General features: G+C 40.0%; 1 protein-coding gene across 2 annotated transcripts in view; it reads left to right on the top strand.

Annotated features, from left to right (window-relative positions):
• The window catches only part of LOC118397731 (KH domain-containing, RNA-binding, signal transduction-associated protein 3-like), a 236,990-nt gene that overhangs the window by 181,320 nt on the left and 28,753 nt on the right, over positions 1-26,917 (top strand). For both annotated transcript variants that reach the window (XM_052470270.1, XM_052470269.1), the window contains exons 5-6: positions 7,592-7,734; positions 8,670-8,856. In XM_052470270.1, coding sequence (XP_052326230.1) covers positions 7,592-7,734; positions 8,670-8,856 — 330 coding nt within the window. The remainder of the gene's footprint in view (positions 1-7,591; positions 7,735-8,669; positions 8,857-26,917) is intronic.

Raw genomic sequence — 26,917 nt, 5'->3', positions numbered from 1 at the left:
TATGGAAGTATAGCAGGATCTCTACATCCCATGTTATTATTATGGAAGGATAGTAGGATCTCTCCATCCCATGTTATTATTATGGAAGGATAGTAGGATCTCTACATCCCATGTTATTATTATGGAAGGATAGTAGGATCTCTCCATCCCATGTTATTATTATGGAAGGATAGTAGGATCTCTACATCCCATGTTATTATTATGGAAGGATAGTAGGATCTCTCCATCCCATGTTATTATTATGGAAGGATAGTAGGATCTCTCCACCCCATGTTATTATTATGGAAGGATAGTAGGATCTCTCCACCCCATGTTATTATTATGGAAGTATAGCAGGATTTATCCATCCCATGCTATTATTATGGAAGTATAGCAGGATCTCTACATCCCATGTTATTATTATGGAAGGATAGTTGGATCTCTACATCCCATGTTATTATGGAAGGATAGTAGGATCTCTACATCCCATGTTATTATTATGGAAGTATCGTAGGATCTCTACATCCCATGTTATTATTATGGAAGGGGAGCAGGATCTCTCCATCCCATGTTATTATTATGGAAAGATAGAAGGATCACTACATCCCATGTTATTATGGAAGGATAGTAGGATCTCTACATCCCATGTGATTATTATGGAAAGATAGTTGGATCTCTCCATCCCATGTTATTATTATGGAAAGATAGTAGGATCTCTACATCCCATGTTATTATTATGGAAGAATACTAGGATCTCTACATCCCATGTTATTATGGAGGGATAGTAGGATCTCTACATCCCATGTTATTATGGAAGGATAGTAGGATCTCTACATCCCATGTTATTATTATGGAGGGATAGTAGGATCTCTACATCCCATGTTATTATTATGAAAGGATAGTAGGATCTCTACATCCCATGTTATTATTATGAAAGGATAGTAGGATCTCTCCATCCCATGTTATTATTATGGAGGGATAGTAGGATCTCTACATCCCATGTTATTATTATGAAAGGATAGTAGGATCTCTACATCCCATGTTATTATTATGAAAGGATAGTAGGATCTCTCCATCCCATGTTATTATTATGGAAGGATAGTAGGATCTCTACATCCCATGTTATTATTATCGAAGAATAGTAGGATCTCTACATCCCATGTTATTATGGAAGGATAGTAGGATCTCTCCATCCCATGTTATTATTATGGAGGGATAGTAGGATCTCTCCATCCCATGTTATTATTATGGAGGGATAGTAGGATCTCTACATCCCATGTTATTATTATGGAGGGATAGTAGGATCTCTCCATCCCATGTTATTATTATGGAAGGATAGTAGGATCTCTACATCCCATGTTATTATTATGGAAGGATAGTAGGATCTCTACATCCCATGTTATTATTATGGAAGGATAGTAGGATCTCTACATCCCATGTTATTATTATGAAAGGATAGTAGGATCTCTCCACCCCATGTTATTATTATGGAAGGATAGTAGGATCTCTCCACCCCATGTTATTATTATGGAAGGATAGTAGGATCTCTACATCCCATGTTATTATTATGGAAGGATAGTAGGATCTCTACATCCCATGTTATTATTATGGAAGGATAGTAGGATCTCTACATCCCATGTTATTATTATGGAAGGATAGTAGGATCTCTCCATCCCATGTTATTATTATGGAAGGATAGCAGGATCTCTACATCTCATATTATTATGGAAGGATAGCAGGATCTCTACATCCCATGTTATTATTATGGAAGGATAGTAGGATCTCTCCATCCCATGTTATTATTATGGAAGGATAGCAGGATCTCTACATCTCATATTATTATGGAAGGATAGCAGGATCTCTACATCTCATATTATTATGGAAGGATAGTAGGATCTCTACATCCCATGTTATTATTATGGAAGGATAGTAGGATCTCTCCATCCCATGTTATTATTATGGAAGGATAGCAGGATCTCTACATCTCATATTATTATGGAAGGATAGCAGGATCTCTACATCTCATATTATTATGGAAGGATAGCAGGATCTCTACATCTCATATTATAATGGAAGGATAGCAGGATCTCTACATCTCATATTATTATGGAAGGATAGCAGGATCTCTACATCCCATGCTATTATTATGGAAGGATAGTAGGATCTTTACATCGCATGTTATTATTATCGAAGAATAGTAGGATCTCTACATCCCATGTTATTATTATGGAGGGATAGTAGGATCTCTACATCCCATGTTATTATTATGGAGGGATAGTAGGATCTCTACATCCCATGTTATTATTATGGAGGGATAGTAGGATCTCTACATCCCATGTTATTATTATGGAGGGATAGTAGGATCTCTACATCCCATGTTATTATGGAAGGAGAGTAGGATCTCTACATCCCATGTTATTATTATGGAGGGACAGTAGGATCTCTCCATCCCATGCTGTTATTATGGAAGGATAGTAGGATCTCTCCATCCCATGCTATTATTATGGAAGGATAGTCAGATCTCTACATCCCATGCTATTATTATGGAAGGATAGTAGGATCTCTCCATCCCATGCTATTATTATGGAAGGATAGTCAGATCTCTACATCCCATGCTATTATTATGGAAGGATAGTAGGATCTCTCCATCCCATGCTATTATTATGGAAGGATAGTCAGATCTCTACATCCCATGCTATTATTATGGAAGGATAGTCAGATCTCTACATCCCATGCTGTTATTATGGAAGGATAGTAGGATCTCTCCATCCCATGCTATTATTATGGAAGGATAGTCAGATCTCTACATCCCATGCTATTATTATGGAAGGATAGTAGGATCTCTCCATCCCATGCTATTATTATGGAAGGATAGTCAGATCTCTACATCCCATGCTATTATTATGGAAGGATAGTCAGATCTCTACATCCCATGCTGTTATTATGGAAGGATAGTAGGATCTCTCCATCCCATGCTATTATTATGGAAGGATAGTCAGATCTCTACATCCCATGCTATTATTATGGAGGGATAGTCGGATCTCTCCATCCCATGCTATTATTATGGAAGAATAATAGGATCTCTCCATCCCATGTTATTATTATGGAAGGATAGCAGGATCTCTACATCTCATATTATTATGGAAGGATAGCAGGATCTCTACATCTCATATTATTATGGAAGGATAGCAGGATCTCTACATCTCATATTATAATGGAAGGATAGCAGGATCTCTACATCTCATATTATTATGGAAGGATAGCAGGATCTCTACATCCCATGCTATTATTATGGAAGGATAGTAGGATCTTTACATCGCATGTTATTATTATCGAAGAATAGTAGGATCTCTACATCCCATGTTATTATTATGGAGGGATAGTAGGATCTCTACATCCCATGTTATTATTATGGAGGGATAGTAGGATCTCTACATCCCATGTTATTATTATGGAGGGATAGTAGGATCTCTACATCCCATGTTATTATTATGGAGGGATAGTAGGATCTCTACATCCCATGTTATTATGGAAGGAGAGTAGGATCTCTACATCCCATGTTATTATTATGGAGGGACAGTAGGATCTCTCCATCCCATGCTGTTATTATGGAAGGATAGTAGGATCTCTCCATCCCATGCTATTATTATGGAAGGATAGTCAGATCTCTACATCCCATGCTATTATTATGGAAGGATAGTAGGATCTCTCCATCCCATGCTATTATTATGGAAGGATAGTCAGATCTCTACATCCCATGCTATTATTATGGAAGGATAGTAGGATCTCTCCATCCCATGCTATTATTATGGAAGGATAGTCAGATCTCTACATCCCATGCTATTATTATGGAAGGATAGTCAGATCTCTACATCCCATGCTGTTATTATGGAAGGATAGTAGGATCTCTCCATCCCATGCTATTATTATGGAAGGATAGTCAGATCTCTACATCCCATGCTATTATTATGGAAGGATAGTAGGATCTCTCCATCCCATGCTATTATTATGGAAGGATAGTCAGATCTCTACATCCCATGCTATTATTATGGAAGGATAGTCAGATCTCTACATCCCATGCTGTTATTATGGAAGGATAGTAGGATCTCTCCATCCCATGCTATTATTATGGAAGGATAGTCAGATCTCTACATCCCATGCTATTATTATGGAGGATAGTCGGATCTCTCCATCCCATGCTATTATTATGGAAGAATAATAGGATCTCTCCATCCCATGTTATTATTATGGAAGGATAGCTCTCTACATCTCATATTATTATGGAAGGATAGCAGGATCTCTACATCTCATATTATTATGGAAGGATAGCAGGATCTCTACATCTCATATTATAATGGAAGGATAGCAGGATCTCTACATCTCATATTATTATGGAAGGATAGCAGGATCTCTACATCCCATGCTGTTATTATGGAAGGATAGTAGGATCTCTCCATCCCATGCTATTATTATGGAAGGATAGTCAGATCTCTACATCCCATGCTATTATTATGGAAGGATAGTAGGATCTCTCCATCCCATGCTATTATTATGGAAGGATAGTCAGATCTCTACATCCCATGCTATTATTATGGAAGGATAGTCAGATCTCTACATCCCATGCTATTATTATGGAAGGATAGTCAGATCTCTACATCCCATGCTATTATTATGGAGGGATAGTCGGATCTCTCCATCCCATGCTATTATTATGGAAGAATAATAGGATCTCTCCATCCCATGTTATTATTATGGAAGGATAGCAGGATCTCTACATCTCATATTATTATGGAAGGATAGCAGGATCTCTACATCTCATATTATTATGGAAGGATAGGGATCTCTACATCTCATATTATAATGGAAGGATAGCAGGATCTCTACATCTCATATTATTATGGAAGGATAGCAGGATCTCTACATCCCATGCTATTATTATGGAAGGATAGTAGGATCTTTACATCGCATGTTATTATTATCGAAGAATAGTAGGATCTCTACATCCCATGTTATTATTATGGAGGGATAGTAGGATCTCTACATCCCATGTTATTATTATGGAGGGATAGTAGGATCTCTACATCCCATGTTATTATTATGGAGGGATAGTAGGATCTCTACATCCCATGTTATTATTATGGAGGGATAGTAGGATCTCTACATCCCATGTTATTATGGAAGGAGAGTAGGATCTCTACATCCCATGTTATTATTATGGAGGGACAGTAGGATCTCTCCATCCCATGCTGTTATTATGGAAGGATAGTAGGATCTCTCCATCCCATGCTATTATTATGGAAGGATAGTCAGATCTCTACATCCCATGCTATTATTATGGAAGGATAGTAGGATCTCTCCATCCCATGCTATTATTATGGAAGGATAGTCAGATCTCTACTATTATTATGGAAGGATAGTAGGATCTCTACATCCCATGCTATTATTATGGAAGGATAGTAGGATCTCTCCATCCCATGCTATTATTATGGAAGGATAGTCAGATCTCTACATCCCATGCTATTATTATGGAAGGATAGTCAGATCTCTACATCCCATGCTGTTATTATGGAAGGATAGTAGGATCTCTCCATCCCATGCTATTATTATGGAAGGATAGTCAGATCTCTACATCCCATGCTATTATTATGGAAGGATAGGATCTCTCCATCCCATGCTATTATTATGGAAGGATAGTCAGATCTCTACATCCCATGCTATTATTATGGAGGGATAGTCGGATCTCTCCATCCCATGCTATTATTATGGAAGAATAATAGGATCTCTCCATCCCATGTTATTATTATGGAAGGATAGCAGGATCTCTACATCTCATATTATTATGGAAGGATAGCAGGATCTCTACATCTCATATTATTATGGAAGGATAGCAGGATCTCTACATCTCATATTATAATGGAAGGATAGCAGGATCTCTACATCTCATATTATTATGGAAGGATAGCAGGATCTCTACATCCCATGCTATTATTATGGAAGGATAGTAGGATCTTTACATCGCATGTTATTATTATCGAAGAATAGTAGGATCTCTACATCCCATGTTATTATTATGGAGGGATAGTAGGATCTCTACATCCCATGTTATTATTATGGAGGGATAGTAGGATCTCTACATCCCATGTTATTATTATGGAGGGATAGTAGGATCTCTACATCCCATGTTATTATTATGGAGGGATAGTAGGATCTCTACATCCCATGTTATTATGGAAGGAGAGTAGGATCTCTACATCCCATGTTATTATTATGGAGGGACAGTAGGATCTCTCCATCCCATGCTGTTATTATGGAAGGATAGTAGGATCTCTCCATCCCATGCTATTATTATGGAAGGATAGTCAGATCTCTACATCCCATGCTATTATTATGGAAGGATAGTAGGATCTCTCCATCCCATGCTATTATTATGGAAGGATAGTCAGATCTCTACATCCCATGCTATTATTATGGAAGGATAGTAGGATCTCTCCATCCCATGCTATTATTATGGAAGGATAGTCAGATCTCTACATCCCATGCTATTATTATGGAAGGATAGTCAGATCTCTACATCCCATGCTGTTATTATGGAAGGATAGTAGGATCTCTCCATCCCATGCTATTATTATGGAAGGATAGTCAGATCTCTACATCCCATGCTATTATTATGGAAGGATAGTAGGATCTCTCCATCCCATGCTATTATTATGGAAGGATAGTCAGATCTCTACATCCCATGCTATTATTATGGAAGGATAGTCAGATCTCTACATCCCATGCTGTTATTATGGAAGGATAGTAGGATCTCTCCATCCCATGCTATTATTATGGAAGGATAGTCAGATCTCTACATCCCATGCTATTATTATGGAGGGATAGTCGGATCTCTCCATCCCATGCTATTATTATGGAAGAATAATAGGATCTCTCCATCCCATGCTATTATTATGGAAGGATAGTAGGATCTCTCCATCCCATGCTATTATTATGGAAGGATAGTCGGATCTCTCCATCCCATGCTATTATTATGGAAGAATAATAGGATCTCTCCATCCCATGCTATTATTATGGAAGGATAGTAGGATCTCTCCATCCCATGTTATTATTATGGAAGGATAGTAGGATCTCTACATCCCATGTTATTATTATGGAAGGATAGTAGGATCTCTACATCCCATGCTATTATGTGTGATACTTCCAGTCTCATTCTGAGCCATGATGATTTATTTCCGGTCATTAAATACCTCTTTTAATTTCCCTCACAAATACACAGTGATGTGTTGATATGGAGGAGACAGAAGACAATCGTCTCCATGGCAGTATGATTAAACGCTGATTTCCATATTAATTGCTACGTTCCATTGAGCGGCGAAGACGACTGTGTTTGACGATAAAGACACACACACACACAGAGAGATGACAATGTGTGACGATAAAAAAACATAAACACACACACACACACACACACACACCGGTTGGTCTTGGTCACAGCAGCACTGTAAAGTACATTAATTAGACATTCCTACAGGGCTGTAACCCTGGAGATAAAGGACGTAATTTAATACGCTGTAATTAAAAGGGTGTGTGTGGGTGTGTGTGTGTGTGTGTGCAGGATTACAATGATGAGATCCGACAGGCGCAGCTGCAGGAGCTGACGTACCTGAATGGTGGCTCAGAGGATGCCAAGGTGCCAGCGGTGAGGGGCAAGCTGCCTGCAGCACGGGGTAGAGGGACACCTGCCCCAGGACCCATCAGGTACCTACTGCCAACCTGGGTGTGTGGGTGTGTGTGTGTGCATTCATGCATGTGTGATGGTGTATGTATTCACTTTTGTGTTTGGTGTGGGGTAGTGGTTAGTGTGATGTTGATGAACACATGAAGCAATATCCTGATTTTCATAGACAGGTACATAGACCCCATTCCAGAGATGCTATTCCAAATGGGAGAGTTCTTCGACTCGGACTCATTTCCACAGCCTGAAATTCCTTCAATTCACTTATTACCGTAACTAAAATGAATGACAGAATTACAGAGCATACATACATAAGTGTCTGTGTTTTAATACATTCAATTCAAAACTCTGCTTTTAAATACTAATGGGGGGAAAATACACTATCCGGCCCAAACGATACACAATACAAAGTTGAGAACTATTGAAATCCAAATACATTTTTGTATGTAACTGTCCTGCTGGACTCTCTTTAAGATGTAACTCCCCAGATCAACTTAAAATAATACTCAAATAGTCATTGCCATTAGAATAGTTCATAGCATGCATGTTGCGTGGCTCTTAGACTTTCAAATGAAATGCAGAGTATGTTTGTTGCTTGTGTTTGTAAAAGCTTTCTCAATTAGATGAAGAGATGTTTTGTATTGCTCTGAGAAGGAATATAATTGGATCTGTTTTAAATCAGACAGTAATTAGCATTTAGCATGCCTAATATGAGTGAGATAAGAAAAAAGTCCTGCAGGCAGTGAGGTTTACAGTAAGTCACATATAAAAACCACATATTCCCTAACAATAATGTGATTGTTTAATTCAGTATATGTCTGAATTGCATAGGTATCTTGGTGACAGTCTCTCGGTCCACTTAAGCCATAGGGCTGTGGTCCAAAACATTAGACTATATAGGGAATAGGGTGCCATTTGAGACGAAGCCTACAATTGTCCCCTGCTTGTCCTGTGGTAGGAGTCGAGGAGGTGTGCCCCCTCCCCACGTAGCTGTCCCCCGTGGAGCAGCTCCGAGAGGGGCACCCCCCAGCCGGGTACCATCCGCCCGAGGGAGGGGCGTGCCAGCACCAAGAGCACGAGGGGCTCCCCCGTCCGCGGGGTACAGACCACCACCACCCTTAGCACAGGACACATATGGGGAATATGTGAGTATTTACACAATAAGAAGGACATGTGTTTTCATATATGTACGCTGGCACATGCACGGACGCACACACACACACACACATATACACACACATTGTGTCTGTATACAGGTGTCCTCTTGGTAATATCCAAACTGAGAGGGGATTTCACTGGTAGCTGTTATGGTATGCTAGTTTACCTGTCCTATCTGGAGGGAGCCTTGTTGAAATATGAACAGCTGGCAGAGACACTGTATATTAAACCCAGAGTCAGACCCCTTTGTACACATGCCAAGGAGGACTCCCGCCTTCCTTCTACCTCCCACCTTACTGTCACAGCAGGTCCTCAGAGACGCTGCACCAACCCAGCATATTTAGCAGAGAGGGGTACGGTAGAATAGAAGGGGGAGGGGAGGAGCAGAGGAGGGGGAGGAGAGGATGAGAGGAGGAGAGTAGGTTGCCTCTGTTGGATGAGTTTCCTGCCAGACCATAGCTAACCACATCTGACAGGTTTATATGGAGGTCTGCAGTTAGAATGGGTGGAGGTCGTAGAGAACAAATGGTAGAAAGCCACGACTGAACCAGCTGCTTGACATCATTGTCACAGTTGTAAACTGGCTCCCCAGACACACGCACGCACGCACACACACACACACACACACACACACACACACACACACACACACACACACACACACACACACACACACACACACACACACACACACACACACACACACACACACACACACACACACACACACACACACACACACACACACACAGATAAACACACACGCACACCTGGGGATCTGTGAGGGAGAGCACCACAGACATCTGGCTGATTATCAATCTTCACCATATCGCTGTGAATTACAGACTGAATGAGCTCCACTACTCTCCGTCGTCTGAGAGTGTTGGTACTACACACACCTACTGTTTTGTTGTTGTTGTCATTGAGCGATGCTAACAAATAGACTCTAGTAGTTTTCTATGAAATGACTGCTGAGGAGGAGATGTATTTCTTGCTCATACTTCCTGTCTCATTCTTCCAGCTTTCACCTTGTCTACAGACAGTCTGGCTCAGCCCAAGGGATTGAAGCCATGTTTTGTTTATCCAGCATGTTTTAGAGAAGTTAACATCACCTACTGCAGGGGTCTCTAATTACATTCAGCCACGGGCCGATTTTTACTTGAGCGGATGGTTAGGGGGCCGGGAGATATTAATACATAATTTGTACACTGCACACTGACCTCAAGAAGCCCAAGCAGATGTAGTATTTGACAGAATAATTTCAAACCTTGATTACATTGTGATACGATCACTCTGTTGATTAGGGATGTTTATCTCTCCTTACCAGGAATGATACTTCTAGTTTAAAACGATTTGGTCCGATATGATTAGTGGTATGAATCGATGAGATTCGGTTTCGTTGCGATATGATTCAATGCACTGACAGTTGTTGCATGAACACGTTCATTTTCCATTCTGAATGAATACCTGATGGTGGTGGAGCTCAGGTGCTGGATCTGTCTGAGCTGACTTCTCTGAGCTGAGTGGAACTGTGTGTGTGTGTGTGTGTGTGTGTGTGTGTGTGTGTGTGTGTGTGTGTGTGTGTGTGTGTGTGTGTGTGTGTGTGTGTGTGTGTGTGTGTGTGTGTGTGTGTGTGTGTGTGTGTGTGTGTGTGTGTGTGTGGTGAGCCATAGGGTAGACTAAGCATCTACCACTATCAAATTAGGGGGGGCAATTTGTTTGTGGCAGGTGAACATGTATTGAGCTAGTTATATGTCAATATTTATCTTTAGAAATTAGCTATTACATTCAAAGCCAAGTGATATAACACAGCTTTGGATTTCAAAGCCGTCTCAAAAGCGAATGGTTTTGATTGTTTGGAATTTGAAGGACGAGAGCTACTCGCTTCTCTCATTCTGACCAGTGCATCTGGCAAAAATGATTGCGGTTATTTTTATGAAAGTACACCATGACCCTGTTATTGTAAAAATTACCAAATGCACTCACTGTTTAAAGCAGAACTACCAAAAATATTTTGCATAGTGAATCTGCCAATCAGCAGTTAAATGTGCAATAAGCAAGATGTGAGATGTGTCCACTCAGGTAGCCGACACAGCTCTGCCAGTAAAACACAATTTCCTACAGAGCGTTTGGTAACAATGACCCAGCAAATTACTTTGGTTAATAAAGCCTTTGATTTATCATTGCGAAAGCCATTTTACAAACATCTGAATACTGAAGGTGGCACGTAGATGTAGCCTACCAGTATTAGATCAAGGATAGGGTAGACCTACCTCTCGTTGGTGCGAGCAGCTGCGTCTCCCACACTCTGCACACAGTTGTTATGACAATGTCATATGCAGTTACATGCATAAAGTTTGATAGGCTGAGGGAGAGGACGAATCGATTCAGTCAGGAAAGATTATAGGTATTTTCTGAATGGACCGATGCCCTCATATCTAAAAGATTTGAACCATTATATACCTACTATTTATGCATGAGAATTCTTGGTAACAGATTTCCCAAATTAAAATCACTTAGAAAAAAGGAAAAAATGAAATGTACAGTTGAAGTCAGATGTTTACATACACTTTGGTTGGAGTCATTAAAACTACTTTTTCAACCACTCCACAAATTTCTTGTTATCAAACTACAGTTTTGGCAAGTCGGTTAGAACATCTACTTTGTGCATGACTCAAGTAATTTTTCCAACAATTGTTTACAGACAGATTATTTCACTTAGAATTCACTGTATCACAATTCCAGTGGTTCAGAAGTTTATATACACTAAGTTGACTGTGCCTTTAAACTGCTTGGAAAATTCCAGAATATTATGTCATGTCTCTAGAAGCTTCTGATAGGCTAATTGACATCATTTGACTCAGTAGGAGGTGTACCTGTGGATGTATTTCAAGAACTACCTTCAAACTCAGTGCCTCTTTGCTTAACATTCAAAAAAATATATATTTCACCTTTATTTAACCAGGTAAGCTAGTTGAGAACAAGTTCTCATTTACATCTGCGACCTGGCCAAGATAAAGCAAAGCAGTGTGACACAAACAACAACACAGAGTTACACATGGAATAAACAAACATACAGTCAAAAATACAGGATAGGATAAGTAGGATAAGGGAGGTAAAGCAATACATATGCCAGAGTGGTGAAATAATTACAATATAGCAATTAAACACTGGAGTGATAGATGTGCAGAAGATGAGTGTGCAAGCAGAGATAATGGGGTGCAAAGGAGTCAAATAAATAACAGTATGGGGGATGAGGTAGTTGGATGGGCTATAGACAGATGGGCTATGTACAGGTGCAGTGATCTGTGAGCTGCTCTGACAGCAGGTGCTTAAAGTTAGGGATGGAGATATGAGTCTTCAGCTTCAGACATCATGGGGAAATCAGAGGAAATCAGCCAAGACTTCAGAAAAATAAATGTAGACCTCCACAAGTCTGGTTCATCCTTGGGAGCAATTTCCAAATGCCTGAAGGTACCACCTTCATCTGTACAAACAATAATACGCAAGTATGAGACCACGCAGCCATCATACTGCTCAGGAAGGAGACGCGTTCTGTCTCCTAGAGATGAACATACTTTGGTGTGAAGAGTGCAAATCAATTCCAGAACAGCAGCAAAGAAACAGGTACAAAAGAATCTATATCCACAGTAAAAACGAGTCCTATATCGACATAACCTGAAAGGCCACTCAGCAAGGTAGAAGCCACTGCTCCAAAACCGCCATAAAAAAGCTAGACTATGGTTTGCAACTGCACATTGGGTCAAAGATCATACTTTTTGGAGAAATGTCCTCTGGTCTGATGAAACAAAAATAGAACTGTTTGGCCATAATGACCATCATTATGTTTGGATGAAAAAGGGGGTGGCTTGCAAACCGAAGAACACCATCCCAAGCGTGAAGCACGGGGTGGCAGAATCATGTTGTGGGGGTGCTTTGCTGAAGGAGGGGCTGTTGCACTTCACAAAATAGATGGCATCATGAGAAGGGAAAGTTATGTGGATATATTGAAGCAACATCTCAAGACATTAGTCAGAAAGTTAAAGCTTGGTCACCCAAGTTAAACAATTTAAAGGCAATTCTATCAAATACTAATTGAGTGTATGTAAACTTCTGACCCACTGGGAATGTGATGAAAGAAATAAAAATTGAAAGAAATCATTCTCTCTACTATTATTCTGACATTTCACATTCTTAAAATAAAGTGGTGATCCTAACTGAACGGGCATTTTTACGAGGATTAAATGTCAGAAATTGTGAAAAACTGAATTTAAATGTATTTGGCTAAGGTGTATGTAAACTTCTGACTTCAATTGTATATTTATTTTACTAAGAAAATAAAGGCACACATTTTTCCCCGTGGGTCACCTATTGGGGAACCCTGACGTACTGTATGGAGCATTCTGGAGTTACAAGGTTTTTGTTTTGGTGATTCAATTACTTTCAGAATTCAGTGGCTTTACTATGCTGAATCATTCCCTCTATCTTATATCAGTGATTTGATAAGAACAGCAAGTAGTGAGATCAGATTATTGGGGAATCTAATTAGTATAAAACGAAATTATAAATGATATTATTTGCCTTGCAGTCTGAGGCTGATTACACAATAAAGTAATTGCATCGAAATCTCATTCCATATATTTCATATGCCACACACATACACACGCACCTACACAAACACACTCGTGCACGCACACACACCCACGCTCACAAGGCCATCAGGAACCTGTTCCCGACCTGCCTCTCAGCCCATTGGAAAGGAATTAACAGTAATACGATGGTGATTATTCTGCCTGCTACCAATTTCTTACCATTCACCAGGAATCAGAAACACTTGTCATTTCAATTTGGACTGATAACGAGAAAGGTGTAGATGAAGATTGTGAGGAGACGGACAGTGAAGGGTCTATGTGGTGTAAGGAGACGTTGGAGTGAAGGGAGAGACAGAGACAGAGAGTGGAGAGCTTTCTTGTTAAACCGTAGTGACAGTGAAGTCATTCCCAGGGTTGATGCCTGGTGACGGAAATACAGCTACAAGCTCATATCTCATACCGTCTTCATGAGTTATCGTTTATTTCCTGTCCTTAATCTATGGTGCAGGCCTCAGTCACATCACAGGCCTCCAACTCAAACACATGAGTTCCATCTGAGAGCAGATAGTGTCTGCATTCCTATGGGTCCACAAAATGGCGCACTACATTTGGGATAGGGGCTATTTGGGACATTAGTAGTGTCTCATGTTAAGCAGAAGAACACATTCAGAGCCTTCAGAAAGTATTCATACCCCTTTACTTTTTCCACATGTTGTTGTGTTACAGCCTGAATTTAAAATGGATTAAATTGAGATTGTGTGTCATTCATCTACACACGATACCCCACAATGTCAAAGTGGAGTTGTGTTTTTAGAAATGTTTACAAATAAATAAATAAAAAGCTATTTGAGTCAATCAGTATTCAACCCTTTTGTTATGTCAAGCTTAAATAAGTTCAGGAATAACAATGTGCTTATCAAGTCACATAATAAGTTGCATGGACTCACTCTGTGTGCAATAATATTGTTTAACATGATTTTAAAATGACTACACTATCTCTGTACCTCACACATAGAATTATCTGTAAGGTTCCTCAGTCGAGCAGTGAATTTCAAGCACAGATTCAACCACAAAGACACTAGCGGTGCATGGGTAAAATCACTGGGGAAGCCAAGACAGGGGAAAAAAGCAATTGTACAACCTATGTGTTTTTATAATTGCGTTGTTTGTTCTATAACCTGTTAGTTCATATGCCATGCCACTGTGATAACCACTAGGCAGCGTAGCCTGGTGGTTAGAGCGTTGGACTAGTAACCAGAAGGTTGCAAGTTCAAACCCCCGAGCTGACAAGGTACAAATCTGTCGTTCTGCCCCTGAACAGGCAGTTAACCCACTGTTCCTAGGCCGTCATTGAAAATACAAATTTGCTCTTAACTGACTTGCCTAGTTAAATAAAGGTAAAATAAATATAGGTCTAAGGCCAAGACAATAAGAAGACTAAATTCAACCACACCTTTATTTCATCACAAAACCAGAGAGCAACATCTGTCCGGTGGAATCCACAAAGCATATTGCATGTAACAAACAGACCTACAGCATGATCAAGAAAGTTAATATTTATTTCAAACCTTTTTGAACTAACTAAACAACTACTGATTTAGAACACCTGAGTGTTATCGCAAGTGGTGAAGAAAACAGGAGCTTTCTCCACTGTTCCAGCACCCTTTCAACATTTCATCATTAAATCACCGATCGCTTAGCCTACAACAGTGACAACCAAAAGATTCCAAAAACAATTTAGTCAAATCAAAATAAGCTAAATATTATGTGGCTGTCCATGGTACTGATTTATGTGTATGAGTGTGTGTGTGTGTGTGTGTGTGTGTGTGTGTGTGTGTGTGTGTGTGTGTGTGTGTGTGTGTGTGTGTGTGTGTGTGTGTGTGTGTGTGTGTGTGTGTGTGTGTGTGTGTGTGTGTGTGTGCGCGTGTGTGTGTGTGTGTGTGCGTGTTGCGCAATGCAAGTGGGTTAGTTTTGTAAATAAGTAGAAACAACATGCTGAAATGCCAGTGCCATCCTCCCCTCTTTCATGTTGCCCTTACGGTCTATGACTCTGCCATACAGTACACGCTTTTTGTTTTAGTTGTCCTAGCTATACCTGGCTATAGTCCTTGCTCAATAGCCTAACTTTCTTTCTTTGGCAATGATGAGCCAGCTAGTTCACATTAGCCTAGTACATCTAGCTACATTTTGAACTTCCATCCTCTCAGGCCAGGGGCACAATGTATGAATTTATGGTTGGATCAGAATCACCGTTATAATCATTGGCCAGTATGAAGAATTAAGTAAAACCAAAAGTCCCAATCCCTATCTCCAACCATGGCTAATTCTAGCTAGCCACCGGAAGACAACAACCCAACGAGATGCAACAATTCAAGTTTTTTCTGTCAGTAATGTTTGGCTATTGGTGTGAAGGCAAATCCAAAACATACAGAGACAGAGGGGCACTGTTTTGCTCACTCGGATGCTGACTCCGACTCCGGTGAGATACATTCAGCCTCTTGCGAATTGAAGGAACATTTTGAAACACAGAGAGACGCACAGAGAGACAAAAGATAAATGATATTTTTTATATGATTTTTTGGGGCAGAAGCATGCCTTCTCTTGGCATCCAAGAATACACTCCACTGCACAAAAAACAGGGAGGTTTTCCAATGGTTCGAAAAGAAGGGCACGTATTAAAAACAGCAGACGTTGAATGTCCCTGTAAGCATCAAATTGTATTTGTCACATGCTTCGGTAAACAGCAGATGTAGACTAGCAGTGAAACGTTTACTTACGGGCCCTTTCCAGCAATGACAGTTTTTTAAAGAGAAATAGTAGAAAGAAAAAAATATATAATAATAACACAAGGAATAAATACACAACGGTACACAAGGTACCCGTTTCAAGTCAATGTGCAGGGGTACGAGGTAGATGAGGTAGATCTGTACATATAGGTTATGATAAAGTGACTAGGCAACGGGGTAGATAATTAACAGTAACAGCATGTGATGAGTCACAAGAGATTAGTGCAAAAATGTCAATGAGGATATTCCGGGTAGCTATTGGTTTACTATTTAACTAACTATTTAACAGTCTTATGGCTTGGGGATAGGAGCTGTTCAAGGTCCTGTTGGTTCCAGACTTGGTTCATTGGTACCGCTTGCCATGCTCTATCAGAGAGAACAGTCTATGACTTGGGTGACTGGAGTCTTTGACATTTCTGGGTCCTTCCTCTGACGCCGCCTGGTTTAGAGTTCCTGGATGGCAGGGAGCTCGGCCCTTGTGACGTACTGGGCCGTATGCACTACCCTCTGTAGCACCTTGCTGTCGGATGTCAAACAGTTACCATACCAAGCAGTGATCTGCCAGTCAAGAAGCTCTCAATGGTAAAGCTGTCTGAGGGCCCAAGCCAAATCTTTTCAGGTTACCGAGGGGGAAGAGGTGTTGTCGTGCCATCGAGGAACTTGAAGCTCTCGACCTGTTCCACTATACAACCAGTCACTACAAAGATACAGGCGTCCTTCCTAACTCAGTTGCCGTAGACGAAGGAAACTGTCCAGGGATTTTACCATGAGGCCAATGGTAACTTTAAAATAGATACCGAGTTGAATTGCTTTCATAAGAGATAACATTTATGTTAGTATTACTTCACAGTACTAACATAAATGATGGAGTGAAAAGAAGGAAGCCTTTACAGAATGAAAAATATTCCAAAACATGCATCCTTTTTGCAACAAGGCACTTAAGTAACACTTAAAAATTAACTTTCTGTCTGGAATATAAAGCGTTATGTTTGGGGCAAATCCAACTCAACACATCACTTCATATTTTCAAGCATGGTGGTGGCCGCATCATGTATGGGTATGCTTGTCATCGGCAAGGACTAGAGAGTTTTTTAGGATAAGAATCCTAGAGGAAAACATGGTTCAATCTTCTTTCCAACAGACACTAGGAGAGAAGTTCACCTTTCAGCAGGACAATTACCTAAAACACAAGGCCAAATATACACTGGAGTTGCTTACCAAGACGACATTGAATGTTCCTGAGTGGCCTAGATCCTGTTTTCACGTAACAATTGTGCTTAATTTTAGTCGAATCCTGCCGGAACAGAATCCGGCACATCTCCGTTTTGGACAGTTTCGTTCCGGAACCTATTTGGCCGGATCCGGTGCCTCTCAGTGGCATGAAAAATAATTGTCACTATTTGCAATGTAAAAATTCGAATAAAAGTGATCAAAGTTAATTTGAGTTGTCACTGCATTAATTCTCCAGCCCCGCCCCCCGTATCTCTCACATAACTAAAATTAGATTTGCTCACTATGATCTCTCCCCTTCTCTCTGCTCTGACAGCCTGCAACTCGCATCTCTCCAGCACTGCACTTTATCATTTATTTCTTTATAGAGGCACGCAAAGGGTTCTGGAGGAGCTGCGGCATGCCTGATGAATCAAAATAAATTTGCCAAAGTTATAGTTACTGCTGTCTGTTCAGAAAGAAAGGACATCATTCAGAATAACCTACTACACCATGAGAAAGGCAACAATGTAGCCACAGAGTATAAATAGCTTCTTTTAGACTAGCTGTGGAGTGTAGCTCAATAACAAGGCATAGCCTACAGTCTGGAACGCGCAGCAAATATGTCCGTAAACAAACACCATCCAAACAAAACGTGCCTTTCGCAATATTTCAATTAGTTTATAATCTCGGGAAAACACATGATGGAAAGCAAATGGCTCCTACTGAAAAGAGAAGACTAATCTGTCAGCTGTAGGCTACCAAAATATTTGATCAACTTCTCTTGCAAATATTGTTTTACAAAGTAAAACAAGAGAGAGAGAGAGAGAGATAGAGAGGCTTTTGGCACGACAGTATATTCCATCACCAGCATGTGAGCTGTGCATCATTGGGTGAGTCAGTGAAACTGAAAAGCATATTTTAAGGACTATAATTTACTCCTCATATTGTACCATAAAATGTGTCTCCACACACCTAGGCATAGGCTATTGATGGATTCAAGACAAGGTCGTTTTCATTGAACTCAGATTCTCAGTTTGTCTGTGTCAAAGTAGCCTGTCATTTCAATCATTTGTGAGGTATTATGGTGCTTTCAAGACAACTGGGAACTTGGACAAAAAAAGAGGTTGAATCATGACGTCAGTGATCTTCAGGTCAGAAAGTCGGAGTTCTGGAACGAGGCCAGAGTTCCCTACTTGGAATTCCAAGTTGGATGACCGTCCAAAACAAATCTTCCCAGTCGGAGCTTGTTTTTTCCCGATTTCCCAGTTGTCTTGAATGCGTCATAAAAAAAATGATTATGCCAGAGTCTCCAGTCATGTGAAATGATGTAGAATTGCAAGAAATGTGTTAATAAAAGCCCCAAAATTTCCCGGACCAACCTCCACACATTATTTTCTGAAGTGTGCAACTTCTGTAAGTGCCTCTACACTACTGCTCTATGCCCCTACGCAAATGTGATGATATGCATGCATTGCTTTATTTCAAAGGTAATTTTTCTCATGCTTTCCAGTGTTGTGCCGGGGGGGCAAGGCTATTTTCTTGCCTGCCGAAATACTCCCCCTCTTCTATCTTGGGACTGCAAGGCCTGGCACACCTCTGGATAATCTTGGTACTGCAAGATAGAAAATGTTCTAATGTTTAAGAAAATAAATATAATAATATAATATAATATGATACAAATATTATCACACAATAACACAAAAACATAATAGAAAGTTAAGTTTGTTAACAAGCATTAAATAGGAAATACAAATTTAAATCTTTGCATAAAAATATATAAAATTACAATAAATCAAATATAAAAAGACAATAAATAACATAAACAAATTGGAAATCTGCAACAGCTCGACTGAATATTTAGTCCACTTTTTATGGAAAGTTTTCCAGGTGATACCGTCGCCTGGACCTCAAGCCTAACCTCGTCCTGACAGGCAACGCAAACATAATCCTCCAATTATGGGATGGTTTTCATACAGGACTGGTGGAACCATCATGGGCAGCAGTCACAGCCAATTTGAAATTTATGATGAAAAATGTTCATATATTTAAAACATTAAATACATTTTCTTGAATTACAATTATTTCATTATCAGACAAAGGGGATACTACCTCTAGAAATATAACTGCTTATACAAATTCATACTTGTAAAAATATGCCTTTAGAAGTGAACAAGCAATTACCCAGTTAGTGTCTTCCTCATTATTATCCTCATCCTCACAGAAGTGGCACAGTTGGCTCAAGTCATCCAGCAAAACATAATGTCAAGTAGTCTATACATCTTTACATGTATTTTTCTGAGCAGACAGGGAACAGGGAATAAGGGAATAGTATAGGTTTCTTGTAACCAAATGTTTAAATGCATGTGTTTTAGTGGCCATCTAGTCAGAAGTTGGATCAAAGATCACCTTGAAAGATCCATATAAATGTTGCTTTTTAAATCTACAATTATATTAAATTAGAAATTGAACATACCAGTGTTTTGGAGGAGAGTAACTGCTATATCTTCTCTCATGAAGTTAACATCTTTGTCCGTATTTGAAAAGACAATCGACTCCTCCTTCAGAACACATTCAGCAAACTGGGGAAATAATGTGATGGGCATTTCAGTTTCCCCAACAAAATTATGTTACACATTATAATCGCAACGATACAACGACACAGCTATAATATAATTTGACAGTTCTGTTTTGCCTTTTAGTCCGTATACTTTCAGTAGGTTAATTGTGCATTACTTGTACTCTCATACTTACTTTCAAGGCAAAGACCCCACAAGAAGTAACATCTTGTTGGCATCGGTGAGGAAGGGTACCACACGCCCACCTGGAGATATTACACCCCTTCTCTCTCAGGAATGATCTGAACATATATGTTAATACAAGTACAGCCTTTTGAAACACTTTATTGATTACAATATAGAGATTACTAACGGTATAGCATCTCAAAGACTTTATTATTCCATTGTAAAAAAAATATTAAAGACAACAGGCCCAAGATAGAAGAGGGGGAGAATTTCAGCAGGCAAGAGAATAGCCTTGCCCAAACCCCCCTTTCTAAATTAGTCAAATAATTTCTGTGGCACACACTACTGGTCAACATGAGCTACCAAAATGATTCAGAAGTGTGCCAGGCCTTGCAGTCCCAAGATAGAAGGGGGGGGTGGGGATTTTGGTATGCAAGCAATAAACATTTCAGAACAACTACTAGTCGAATAATGGGAGAGATGGCGAATTTTGGCAAAGAGATTTATTTATAGACTAATACACTTGAAACAAATAACCAAACCGAAAAATGCAGACATTACTAGTGCCTCCCCGAGATCAAACCGACATGAAAAATAAAATGAAACGCAGCCTAACGTGAACAGATATCTCAACTAGCAAGCAAGTCGCAGCAATGAAGAATTGAGTGCATACGAGTTCAAGCATGTTACAGCGATGAAGAATTGAGTACGTACGTACGAGTTCACTCAAAGGGGGGTAATTCTGGCATGGGGGAGCTTTTCGGCACAACACCGGTACCTTAGAGCTCCCCAGGTCACCTTCTCGCACTCAGTTTTTCTTCCGGCACCTCCCGATTTACAAATTAAGCACTGCTTAAATCGGCTTGAAAATATATGGTAAGACTTGAAAATGGCTATTTAGCAATGACCAATAACAAACTTGAAGATTTTTTTGTAAGAATAATGGACAAATATTGTACAATCCATGTTTGCAAAGCTCTTAGAGACACCCTGAAAGGTAATACTAACTTGTATTTACTTAGGGGGTTGAATACTTATTTATTTAAAAGTAATACACATTTTCTTCCACAGTCAAGGGGTATGAATATTTTCTGAAGGCACTATACAACTCACAGCATGGCTAAAACACACATCTGGTAAAATTCATCCCATATTAAAGAACAACATGATCCCTTTGGTGATGAGGAGCAGCGCAGTGTGTGTGAGTGTGTGTGTGTGTGTGTGTGTGTGTGTGTGTGTGTGTGTGTGTGTGTGTGTGTGTGTGTGTGTGTGTGTGTGTGTGTGTGTGTGTGTGTGTGTGTGTGTGTGAGCTACACGCTTCCTACTGACACCGTAAAGAGAAGACAGGTGTTAAATTGTAGCTGACAACAGTCTAATGCTCCTGAATGCGGTATAATGTGTATTTCTACAAGTTACCTACAATACAAACATACAGTGCATTTGGATTCGAACCCCTTGACTTTTTCCACATTTTGTTACGTTACACCCTTATTCTAAAATTGATTCAATATTTTATTTTCCACATCAATCTACACATAATACCCCATAATGACAAAGTGAAAAAGTTTTTTTAGACATTTTTGCAAATATATAAAAAATATAGAAACAGAAATACTTAATTTAAATACAGTAAGTAGTCAGACCCTTTGCTATGAGACTCGAAATTGAGCTTAGTTGCATCTTGTTTCCATTGATCATCCTAGAGATGTTTCTACAACTTGATTGGAGTCCACCTGTGGTAAAATCTATTGATTGAACATGATTTGGAAAGGCACACATCTGTCTATATAAGGTCCCACAGTTGACAGTGCATGTCAGAGAAATATCCAAGCCGTGAAGTCGAAGGAATTGTCCATAGAGCTCCGAGACAGGATTGTGTCGATGCACCGATCTGGGGCAGGGTACCAAAAAATGTCAGCAGCATTGAAGGTCCCCGAGAACACAGTGGCCTCCATCACTCTTAAATGGAAGAAGTTTGGAACCACCAAGACTCTTCGTAGAGCGGCTGCTCTGCCAAACTGAGCAATCTGGGGAGAAGGGCCTTGGTCAGGGAGGTGAACAAGAACCCAATGGTCACTCTAACAGAGCTCCAGAGTTCCTTTGTGGAGATGGAAGGACCTTCCAGAAGGACAACCATCTCTTCAGCGCTCCACCAATCAGGCCTTCATGGCAGAGTGGCCAGATGGAAGCAACTCCTCAGTAAATGGCACGTGACAGCCTAAAGACTCTCAGACCATGAGAAACAAGATTCTCTGGTCTGATGAAACCAAGATTGAACTCTTTGGCCTGAATGCCAAGCGTCACATCTGGAGGAAACCTGGCACCGTCCCTACGGTAAAGCATGGTTGTGGCAGCATCATCCTGTGGGGATTTTTTTTCTGCGGCAGGGACTGAGAGACTAGTCGGGATCGAGAGAAAGATGAACGGAGAAAAGTCCAAAGAGGTCCTTGATGAAAACCTGCTCCAGAGTGCTCAGGACGTTTGGGGCAAAGGTTCACCTTCCAACAGGACAATGACCCTAAGAACACAGCCAAGGCTTCGGGACAAGTCTCTGAATGTCCTTGACTGACCCAGCCAGAGCCCGGACTTGAACCCGATCAAACATTTCTGGAGAGACCTGAAAATAGCGACCTGTGTAGCGACACTCCCCATCCAACCTGACAGAGCTTGAGAGGATCTGCAGAGAAGAATGGGAGAAACTCCCCAAATACAGGTGTGCCAAGCTTGTAGTGTCATACCCAAGAATACTCCGCTGTAATCGCTGCTAAAGGTGCTTCAACAAAATAGTCCGTTTTTTTTTATACATTTGAAAATAATGTCATCATAGGGTATTGGGCACACTTCCTTACACGGTACACCAAAAACAGATTTCAAATGTAGACATTTCTGCTAAGAAACAGATGGCTGTGCTATAATGACCACGAGAAAAACTTGTTCATACAGATGTAGGATCTTAATTTGAGCCAGTTTGCTACAGCAGGAAAATAATCCTGCAGCAACAATACATTGAATTATTACGTGGATTATAATTCATAGACATTTTTCTTAAGGGAAAATCAAGTCTGAAAATAATAACTTCATAGGTATTTTTTAAACCTCAAATGCACGGCACATTTTACATTTCCTGCCACAGGATGATCAACTTAAGATCCTTCATCTGTACTGTATAATTTAACAATGACATGTACTTTATTTGTGTGTAAATATAGGTTAAAAACAGCATATGAATACCATTTGAAATGACAATGATGATGATGGTTGTATAATGTCTAACTCACATAGAGATGCTATGGCGGTGTGAAACTCCAAACCTTCCCTTTGTATTTCAGCAGCACCCCTCTGTATCTGTTCCTCTGATCCACCGGGTATATTGTAGAGCACAGTAAAGCATCTGTGATACTGTTGTTGAAACATGCAGTGCCAGAGCCTCTGTTAGTCTCTATGGCCTCTGAGGGCAGCCCTTATCTTTTAACAACACGCATCTCATGCTCTCCTCTGGCATACAAATGAAAGACTCACTTAGGAGCTGTCTCTTTCCTCCCTCTGTCTCTCTCTCTGCTCTATTTGCTTTTTCCCGTCTGCTCTCTCACGCTCTCTCTGTTCTCTTTGCCCTCTCTTTCTTTCTCTCTCTTATCTCTCTTCTATCTCTCTCTCTCTCTCTCTCTCTCTCTCTCTCTCTCTCTCTCTCTTTCCTCTCTCTTCTGCTCCCTTTCTCTTTCTCGTCTGTCTGCTCCCCTCTCTCCATCCATCCCTTTCTGACATGCTAATCCTGTTTAAACTTGGAAATGTAGCCATATTGTATAAGTGCTGCGTGTGTGTGTGTGTCCTGATTTATCCCTCCAAACCATTTCATTCATACTGCTAGTTAATGAGCTGTGCTATCAGTGCTTTGCGAGAGGCGAAACAAAGGCATTACCTATCGCAGTCAAGTTTCTGATTGAAAAGTTGTTAGAATTTCCCAAAGGCTCATCTTTCTAAAGAAAAGTCTAGCTAACATAATAAAAGCAATTGAAAGATGGCGTCGACATCAGATGGCAGCTCTGCTGCTAGCTCCTAAGCAACTTATGCTTATACTGTATTTTAGGCAGTGCCACTCCGACATTGCTCGTCCTAACATTTATATATGAATTAATTCCATTATTTGACTGTTAGATTTGTGTGCGTCGTTGTGAATTGTTAGATACTGCTGCACTGTTGGAGCTAGGAACACAAGCATTTCGCTACACCCGCAATAACATCTGCTAAATATATGCGTGTGATCAATACAATTAGATTTGATTTGATTTGAAAATATGTTGTTAACCTGCAAGCATGCTTAGTAAAAAAATATATGTTGTTAACCTGCAAACATAATTAGTAAAACAGTCATGTTCTGGGTTAAGTTCTCCCCTAACTCACTTAGAGTGGAGCTGGTAAGTTAAACGACAATAACATGACATTGTTAGGCTCTAATGTGGATTTAAAGTGGCACTGAACATCACACAGTAATAACACTGAAATGAGGAAAGGCAGCACCCTGATCAAGTCAACAGCGATGGGTCTGAGAGAGGAATTACATCTCCATTACATGGTAAGGGACAGTAGCCTTCAAATACATTTATGGTTGACAATCTATCCTTTGCTCTGAGTGCTTCCATTTGACTTCTTCCATGGTTATGTTAAAGAGAAGATAATGGCTTTTTTTATCCCTGTGGGGAAATCTTGTTTGCAGCACAGTGCATATACACTGAGTTTAAAAAACGTTAAGAACACCTTCCTAATATTGAGATGAGTTTTCCTTCAGAACAATTCGCCAAGGCATGGACTCCACAAGGTGTGGAAAGGGATCCACAGGGATGCTGGCCCATGTTGACTCAAATGCTTCCGAAGGTTGTGTCAAGTTGACTGTATGTCCTTTGGTTGGTGGACAGTTCTTGATACACATGGGAAACTGTTGAGCATGAAAACCAAGCAGCGTTGCAGTTCTTGACACAAACCGGTGCACCTGGCACCTAATACCACACCCAGTTCAAAGGCACTTAAATCTTCTGTCTTGCCCATTCACCCTCTGAATGGCACACACACACAATTCATGTCTCAATTGTCACAAGGCTTCTTTAACCCGTCTCCTCCCCTTCATCGACACTGATCGAAGTGGATTTAACAAGTGACATCAATAAGGGATCATAACTTACACCTGTACAGTAGTCACCTGGTCAGTCTAGGTCATGGAAAGAGCAGGTGTTCTTAATGTTTAATACACTCTGTGTATAAAAACACATCGTCAAACGTACCCTTATACTGACAATAAACGCAGGTAGAAAAGGTGCTACGCGTGACAGATCAATGATTCATCTGCACACCATATACATCATAAACATAAACACACTCAGTCAAGTACAATGTCACCTGTACCAGCCTGCTGGTTTTTAACATTCAGAAGCCATTGAGACAAAATATTGCCTGGCTCTATTCTTTTTGTGCCCTGGTGCCCTATAATGTCGCACGCGAGGTGTAGCTCAAACTCCTGGTAAAGAGGCTGTCTGGGGTCCATCAGTGACCTCCTGACCGGTCTGCTTGATTCCCTGCACCTTCCTTGCAGAGCTAACTATGTTTTTGTTGTATATTTATCTGAGAGACGTGCTACGTTTTATGGAGAAGCCAGAGCGTGGCTTTGTAGTACAGCCTTCTGTTCTATAGAACGATATTGTCTCATTACACTCATAACCAGCTATTAGATTATAACCAAGGCCATGATACTATCAACTACATGGGGTCAGGACATATGATTAGTCTTGTAATGCTGAGAGGATGTCTTTAAAAATGGATCTATGCAACAGAGTAGAACATGAGAAATCACCAGCATTGACCTTATTATTGTGTCTGACAGAGAAAGTGATGATTCCATAATGTTATTCATTATGTGAATATACTGCAAATGCTAGTCATTAATTAAGCATGTTGCACAGTATTTGTTTTCTCAATGTTGTTACAGCTGACTAATCAAACAATATATGGACAATAACTTTTCTGTGTCGTTCATCATGCAGGCATATATTTCAGATACAAATAATAGTTGTATAGATTTGTGAACTGGATTAGTGAATCCAATTGCTGTGGAGATTTCCAACTGTTTTATTATTTATTGACAACTTGAAAATTAGTTATATTTCTGGGTTGACTGTCTCCTCTGCTAGACCCCAAAAAATATATTTTCTCTCCTCCGATCTAGGATCATCTCCCTCTGGCTTTTCATACTCAACTGAGCCTAATTTATTTGATAAGTGAGGCTCACTATGCAAACTTGATCAGCCACAGATACATGGTTTTACTTTTGACTATTTTGCTGAGATTTTTCTACAATTTAATATTAATAGACGTGCCATCAGAAAGTATTCACACCCCATGGCTATTCCCACATTTAGTTGTGTTACAGCCTGAATTTAAAATGGATTAAATAGAGATATTTTGTCTAGGGCCTACACACAATAATGTAAAAGTGGAATGATGTTTTTTTGACATTTCTACAAATAATTAAAAAATGAAAGCTGAAATGTCTTAACTCAGTAAGTATTCATCCCCTTTGTTATGGCAAGCCTAAATAAGTGCAGGAGTAATCGTTTGATGAACAAGTCATATAATAAGTTGCCTGGACTCACTCTGTGTGCAATAATAGTGTTTAACATGATTTATGAATGTCTACCTCATCTCTGTACCCCACACATACATACATATCTG

This window comes from Oncorhynchus keta, chromosome 19 (assembly GCF_023373465.1).
Source record: "Oncorhynchus keta strain PuntledgeMale-10-30-2019 chromosome 19, Oket_V2, whole genome shotgun sequence".
NCBI lineage: Eukaryota > Metazoa > Chordata > Actinopteri > Salmoniformes > Salmonidae > Oncorhynchus > Oncorhynchus keta.
Note: the sequence above shows the minus strand (reverse complement) of the source record. Positions and strands in the feature narration are given on the sequence as shown.